This window comes from Rhinopithecus bieti, unplaced genomic scaffold (assembly GCF_001698545.2).
Source record: "Rhinopithecus bieti isolate Rb0 unplaced genomic scaffold, ASM169854v2 scaffold_21155, whole genome shotgun sequence".
NCBI lineage: Eukaryota > Metazoa > Chordata > Mammalia > Primates > Cercopithecidae > Rhinopithecus > Rhinopithecus bieti.
In genome coordinates, this window is record NW_016810615.1 from 741,719 (window position 1) to 750,185 (window position 8,467).

The following is an 8,467-nucleotide window of genomic DNA, read 5'->3' on the forward strand; positions in this document are numbered from 1 at the left end:
AAATCACTATTAATTAATTTTCTATTTTAAATAATTTTCTCACATTTAATGAAGGACTAAATGAAGAATACAGACTATTAGAAAAGGCTAATTTTAGGATCATTGTTGAGCTATCCCAGAAGGATGCAAAAGTTAATTTAATTCCTTTCTCTTCTGACTACTACTTTTATTGGGGTTTGCATGAATAGGATTGATATTTAAGTACCAGTCAATTAAAACATCAACTATATTAAAATGAGTCAGTAAATACTAAGCCATTATGTTAGTAGACATTAAAGAAACAGATAATATTCTTATGTGAACTCATATTGTCATATGGAGCATACCCACGTGTAAACTAATGGTTACCATTATCTTGAGTTTACTGGCAGTTTTCTGAATCTACATTATAAGTCTATATAATACATTTCTTCATTTATTCTACACTGGACAACTAGAAAGATAATGTCTTGAAGGTAACTAAAACGTTTCATATTTAACTGATCAATTACTTATTCAGTGACTGCTATGTACTGGGCTATACTAGGTATTGGAACTACTAGGTATTGAAAGAAATACACCTCTGCCCTTAAGAAGCTTATACTCAAGAATTTAAAGCAATCTAACATTTCATATGAAAACTGCAATAAATGCAGTTTTAGAAAAGGCATGGGAGTACATAGAAGAAATTAATGATGTCTTGGAGGAGTTTCTGAATAAATATTTTAAGAATTCAAGTTTGTTCTTTTGTATTCCTGGTATAAATTATAGCTTCTTGAGTCCTGCAGTTTATTTCTCTGAGTCTATATGGGGTACATGCAGTTACTTCAATGCATGTGTGTAAAATTTTAAAATCTTTGGAATTTCTTTATTTACACTGGAGGCAAAATATTTCTCCATAAGCATCATTTACTCATTTTAACTTGATAAATGTGAAATTTAATTGCGCAAAGAGAGAAATAATTTCTGCTATGGAGTGGGAAAGATGAATAGCAGTCTAAACTGTATCTTCTAGGCCCAGTTAATAAGTTTTTGCAGACTCTGATGGAATTTTTATTTAAGTATTTTACTGGTTCTTGTTTTCAATCTGGATTTAGCTCCTGAAGCTGATATGTTGTTGCAGTGTAGAGCCATCATTTAATTGTAAAAACATCTACTTATATCCAGGATGAACATGTTGACTCGAGTAAACTTTCTAAGAACTACTTACTTTTGCTGTTAGACAACTTTCTAAATCTTGTCAGCACAATCAGATTGAAAGCATCTGCTCTGGCGGCCTTTGGAAAAACTGGATGGTCCTCGTGGATGGAGCTCAGGGATAGTGCCTGTCAGTGAACCTTGAATTTTGTGCTTAAATTTGTTGTCCAAAAAGGGTCAGGGAACCAAAGGTTAGAAAAAACAGTTTCATTACTGAGTATCCACCCAAAAGAAAAAAAATAAATATTTCAAAGAGATGCTAGTACTCGCATGTTTATTACAGCACTATTCACAGTAGCAAAGATATGGAATAAACATAAGTGTTTATCAGTGGATGAATGGATAAAGAAAATGTGGTACATATACACTGTGGAATACTATTCAGCCATAAAAAGGAATGAAATCCTGTGATTTGCAGCAAAATAGATGGAACTGGAGGCTATTATCTTAAGTGAAATCAACCAAGCACAGACAGACAAATATCACATGTTCTCACTTATATGTGGGAGCTAAAAATTGTGATCACATGGATGTAGAAAGTGGAAAGATAGATAACAGGCTGGAAAGAGTGAAGTGGGGGCAGAGAAGGAAGGATGAAGAGAAGTGTATAAAGGGTGCAAACATATGGTAGAAGAGGTAAGTTTAATGTTTGATAGCAGAATAGAGTGGCTGTATCTGACCAAATAAATGTATTGTACTCAGAGAATAGACACCGTAAATATCTTGACTTGATCACTGCACCTTATATGCATGTAACAAGATTTCTCATGTACAATAAATTTGTATAAACAAACACATTTGTCTTTTGTCATATTTGTGTTGAACATAGTAATTGCAGTAAATTATATACCAAAGGAAATTTAGGTACTATGTATTCACACATGAAGAAAACTTCTCACTTTATTTTCAAGGGCAGAAAGCCACTTTACTGATTCAGTGATGTAGATAGCGGCATGTTCCTCTATTTTGTTAACCTCTTTTGACTTCTAATGATTTTTCTTTGATCATTTGCCCTGTTCTTAAGATTGCCTTTGACTGGCTCTGTCCTACATATTGAATATCTTTGAGATTTCTATTTACAGTTTATCTACTTTATTGGCCCCTGTTATGTCTTTACCTTCCTAATTTATATTGCTACTTTTGTCCCACTCTTTGTCATTACCTTTTTGGCCACTCACTTTCCTGTCTTAGGCTATCTGGAGTTTGCTGGTGTCAGTCCTTGTACTATACTTTTAGTTTACTGCTTCCCTAAGGACATCCTCAACTATCCTGAATCATAGATGGACACACACCCCTCCAGCTAGAAGTTACATTTAAAATACCTTTTCTCACATAAGATCCTTTTTGATAATTGACACAAGAGTAATAAAGTGAACTTACAGTATTGACTTTCCAAACCATTAGAATTGAATTTGTAATCCATAAAACCTAGAGATAAGTGTCTTTAAACAGACTTTTTAAAAACAAAGATAAAGGAGCAGTTACTTCTAACATATAAAGATGCATTTAGGGCAAAGAGGAGAATATTTTAGAGCCAATTGCTTTGTTTACTGGCTGCATATGGCATCTGTGGGAAGGCAAGTGGTTTCCACTTGGAACAGTAACTTTATCCCTTTGTAGAAGCTATTCCTGTCAAGTCACCAGTGTTTTCATTTTGCCAGATGCGGTGGTATTTGGTTAATCCTTGTTTTGTTTGACCACATTTGACACAGTTGATCACTCTCTCACTGTTGAGACCACTTTCCATACTTCCAGGACACCACAATCTCCTTGTTTTCCTTCTACCTCACTTATGGTTTTTAACTTTTTTTTTTCTTTAACTTATTTCTCTAATCTCCATGTTGAACCTTACAGTTGAAAAATGCCCTAAACAGTTCTTACTCCTCCTTTTTCCTCTGTACTGTCCCCTGGGTGATTCCATCTGAGATCGTGGTTTTTACATATTATTGCTATGGTAATTGCTTTATTTTGAACTGGAGTCTTCTGTCTTCAATTTCCTTGTCAGCTTTTAAAATTTAGATCACTAACAGACATTTCCAACTTATCATCTCCAAAACTGAATCCTTCTCTTTTCCCAAGCCTGTTTCTTCCGTGGTCATTTCTGTTTCAATAAATTACAATTTCATCCTTTAAGTTGCTCAGGCCAAAACCTCTGGAGTCAGTCTTGGATTCCTCTTCTCTCAAAGAAATTTGCCAATCTTTTTTCACAACCCCGCGCCCCGCTGTATATGCTAGTACCACAAAGTTGGGCTCAGGCCTAAAACCTTGGAGCAGTCTTGATTGCCCGTCTTTCCTCTCAAAGAAAATTTCCATCTTTTTTTCCAGCCTGTACTATCTAGTACCACGAAGCAGTGGGGGCCTGGTGTATAGTAGGCATCAGTGCTTTGAAGGAATGAAGTATGTGAGCCAATATCAGGGTAAACTGCTTCTGATGCCCAAAGATGGAAACTTTAGTTAACTAGGTGCTCTCAGGAAGATAGAAGCTCCTTATTTTCTTACCCTTATTAGCTCAGAGGGAAGTTGGTTTTGTAATGTATCACAATGATTTCTATAACATGCAAATTAAGAGAGATCATATGCTACATTTTTGGAACATCAAGTAGAGCACAGAGATCACTTCCTTATGACAAATATCTCACTTTTGTTTCTCATTTTTTGAGTATTAATATCTCCAGTTGACAGAAGTTGTAGGTACTCAGTAATTATTTTTTTAGTGAATGAATGATTCTAATATACATCTCAATCAGAATTTTGGAAGTAAGATTTATCCTATTCTCTAAAACCTGTTTCTCTTATTACATTTTGTATGTCTGCTAATGGTACCACTTTCTATCTAGTTAAACAACAAAAGTGGGAAGCTTCTTGTAAATGCTTTTCTTGTACCTCATTCTATCACTTTATATTTCAAATGTTGTTCAAACCTTCCTCCTTGCTCAAAAGTTTACTTCTACAGTAGCTTCTGAACTTGAATCTATTGCCTCTGTTATTGTCCCCCCCTTTGCATAAATTCCTTACGGTTTTCACTATTTCTGGTTGAATCTGAATTTTGTGACTTGACACACAAGGCTATGCCTTATCTGTCTCCTGTCTCCTTGTTCAGCCTAATTTCTTGACTTCTTCCCATTACTCCCCTTTCTACCTTGACAAACTAGTCACAAAATTTGAATTACTTGTAATTTAAAGGTTCCATGTATTTGAACATGTTAATTCCTATACTTTGAACTTCCTTCTTCACTTCTGCATCAGGTCATTTTATTAATCCTTGAGTCAGTGTTTTATTCAGCTGTCCTAGTTCTCATTTAGCATCTCCATATTCCCATTATTTACCAAACATATTTCTTATAGTATATAGCATATTTTAATCATTTTACTGATATATCTTCATTGGACAGGCAAAATGTCCTGTTAGCCTTTGTAGTTTTTTTTAACCTTTCTCAGTGTTTCTAGGAGTTGATTGATATGGCATAAATGCTGATTGACACTCCCTTCTGCTGGTGTGCTAAATTATTGTGAAATTATGTGATACTACAAGTATGTATCTCATTATGTATAAAACCTGGAAGGAACTCCTTGGTCTTTACCTTGATTATAGAATTATTTATCCATAAAGAACAATACATTTTAGTGTATACCTATATATATTCACAGACATGTTTGCATGATTTAAATTAAATAGATTTTAAGCCATGCTAATGGAAAGTTATGATTAGAATTGGGAAGCAATTTTATAAATTTAACTTGAATTCATTATTTCAATTTAATTTCCTATTTCTTCTTCTATGGAGAATTACCTTTTTGAATATTTCCTGGAAATACTTTGGGTTATCCTTTCCCTTATTTCTCAATTTCATGCTACTGTTGTCTACATATATTTATTTTCCATTTAGGTGATATTTGCTGCTAGTTTTTGTGTTCCTTATTTTTGCTACTTTCTTTGAGTTGTCTGTAATTTGTGTTTTTCTAGAAGCCAGGTGACTGAGTTTGATTTAGTTTCTCTGAATGTAGAGAAACATTATTTGTTTGCTCTTTGAGATCTTTGAAAATTATATGGCATTGCTGAAAAAAACATTTGTGGGTCCTGGGTAATGACTGGCAAGGGGGTGGAAGGAAAAAATTTTAAACTTGACTTTTTGACATGAACTGGTTACAGCTGAATGAACATGTACTGGAAAGGTAGATTCTGTTAAGTTTTTTTTTTTTTTTTTTTAAAGTATGTTTTTCTTCTTCCTCTCTCTTCTGACATATTTCCCATTCCCACTTTAAACAACCTTAAGTTTCGACAGTAGAAGCATGCTGGTCAGATTTTAATGCTTAGATATCAAATATAACAATTACTATATATTTCAAACAGCAGGAATTGAGACTCCTGTTGGTGTCTTACTCCAAAACAGCATTTTAAATTCATATCAACCTTGCCTTAAGGGATGGAGAAAAGACAATTTAGGGAACAGCATGAGGTTAAACATATTGATCAGTAGTCCAGTAGTTCTTGCTAGACTTGGATAGAATGTAGACTTTAGAAAAATAGTATTATCAACAACAACAAAGAATGCTTCTCTAGAGAGACTGTCTTTTGTTTGCATTTTATGGATTTTGGAGGATGAAAGATATATTTTAGCCAGGGATAAAAAAAAGTGGAGAAGTTGAAAGTTGAAGTGTTAAACATGAGCTGAAAATTTTGTGATTTAAAATTTTATCATTTAAGTTCTATATTAAAGGATTTACTGAGCTCTGTTATTTATTTCTGGTTAAAACATAGGGTAATTTTGAATTTTTGCCCAAGTATGAGAACCATTGCCTGATAAATTAACTTCTGGAAATTAATTATACAGTGTTTATCTATAACCTTGTTAACCAGAGTTAAGACGCTTGTTGACCTTGAAGTCTTTGGGACTCTGAGTCTCTCTTGATGAATGGTAAATTATTTTATTATCCTATTTTAGGTAAGTGTTATCAATCCAATAGGTGTTTATCATTTTCAACTAGGATATGTTAAATTTCTGTTGTATGTGTGTAGAGTAATATTATTGGACAGGAACTTAGCTTTTGGTTACAAGTGTTTTTTGTTTGTTTGTTTGTTTGTTTTTTTATGGAGCAATAGTAATGGCTAATATTTTTCCATCTTCCTTTCACCTCAGTAACTCTCAAATAAATAAGAAATAAATAACTCCACTGAAACTTTATTTCCTCTGTAGTTTATAACTGACTAAAATATTTTGCTTACAAATTGTTTTAATAGGAAAGATATTTAATAATGCTGGAACAAAACATTGAAGTTTAGTTTTGTTACTCTTTCTTTAATGTTGGAAACCCAGTCTGTCTCACTGTTTGATCTCTTGTAGGTAGCTTGTATGCAGCTCATCAATGCCCTGGTTACATCTCCTGATGATTTGGACTTTAGGCTTCACATCAGAAATGAATTTATGCGCTGTGGATTGAAAGAGATATTGCCAGTAAGTGCCCTGAAGTCTCCTTATTAATATTTAAATTAAAAGAGTACTTGAGTAGGGGAAATTTAGATAAATTACCTTGAAAATAATTTGTCTGTGGGAAAAGGCTTGAGTTTAAAATCCATTTTGAAATATAGATGATAAGATTTGAGTGTTATTTAACACTTTAAATGTTTGAATGCTATAAATCAAGTTGAATGGTTGGTTTATTGTTTATATGTTTTTTATTCTTTTGCATAATTAAAAACAATCATTCATCATAATTTCTATTTCTATCTCTAGAATTTAAAATGTATTAAGAATGATGGCCTGGATATCCAACTTAAAGTCTTTGATGAGCATAAAGAGGAAGATTGGATTGAGTTATCCCATCGCCTCGAAGATATTAGAGCTGAACTTGAATATCCTTTTGTTCTAAAGTCTAGTCAAATCATATATAAAATTATTGCTAAATCCAAAATACGCAACCACAAATATTTAGCTCATTTCTATGTAAATAACATGAAATCAAACCTTCATGCATCAGAAGAATGTTATTATTTTATTAGTTTGTATGTTTTTATGAATACACATATATGTAAATGTATGCTGCAACTAACAAATGGATGCTGTAGATTGACTTATATGTATGTGTGCAATCTATTCTGTTTTCTTTTTATATTTGACACTTTTCCTTCTACTCCGGGCTTTTCAGCGTTAGGAAAAGGGCAGCCTTAGTCACTGGCTGCTCTTTCCCTGCACCTTGGGTGCATACTTTTGGGTCGCGTGTTAATCTGTGGGTCTGCAGATATCTGTGCTCCTCATGAGACCCACCAGGTTCCTATCTTCACCTGGGGCTTCTTCATGATAGATTATGCCTGACCACCAGCTCTGTTGGTCAGGCAACCTTTAGAATTCAACACAGTATTCATAGCTAGCTTCCCTACTATCTTTGTTCTCAACCGCCTCTGTGCGTAGGCGAGACAGATAGTTTGAGCTGATTGCAGAAGGGAAGTCAGGAAGTGTCAGGTTAAGTCACCATTTCCAGAGTTTTTCCACTACCCTCAATCCTGAATATCTGTATTTTATGTTGAATATATAAGATGCCTGTATTAGAGTTTCAAAACCTTACAGAAGAAATTCTGTCATATTATTGTAGTTGTTTGGTGTAGAGTATAAATAAATCCATATATTCCTTAATCAACTCACTGAAGCATATGATGTTTACAACATGGTGTGGAGCACAGTTAAAGAAACTAGAGCAGAGGGATATTTTATTTCTATTCTTCAGCATCTTTTGCTGATTCGAAATGATTATTTTATAAGGTAAGAGAAAGTTATATTCTAATGTTTTCTTTCACTAATAAAAATCTATTAATTGTAAAATTCACATCATATTTGCCTTTGACAAGCAAATGATTTTTTTTTTTTTTTTTTTTTTTTTTGTCATAACACTGATTCCTAGAATGTGTTGTTTCTTCAGGGCATATATTTAGGTAGATGATGGTAAAATGATATTACTATTACTTTTAAGCTCCTGTGGATTCCTGGTTACAACCTTTCATCTGAATAAAAATGCAAACTAGCCACAAATTACTAGTTTATCATGTGATAGATAATATTTTCTGGTTATTCCTCAGGCAGTAGAAATGATGTTGATAAGTTTCTTCTTATAAATTACATGAAGGGCACTAAACATTGCTTTTATTCGTGTTTAAGTAGCTGGCAAGCCTTAATAATACAGTTGTGTTTAATGTTGCCAATATATCAAAAAGCCAGACAAATGGATTTTAAAGATTGATTATGTCCTAACCATCTGAATTTAACAAATTATTTATCTTTTTTTTTTTTTTTTTTTTTTT

General features: G+C 33.2%; 1 protein-coding gene across 1 annotated transcript in view; it reads left to right on the top strand.

Moving 5' to 3' along the window:
- Positions 1–8,467, top strand: part of DIAPH3 (diaphanous related formin 3) — a 522,774-nt gene that overhangs the window by 171,463 nt on the left and 342,844 nt on the right. Inside the window, 3 exon segments of the mRNA XM_017892515.1 lie at positions 6,519–6,629; positions 6,909–7,027; positions 7,815–7,931. Of these exon segments, the coding sequence (XP_017748004.1) occupies positions 6,519–6,629; positions 6,909–7,027; positions 7,815–7,931 (347 nt within the window).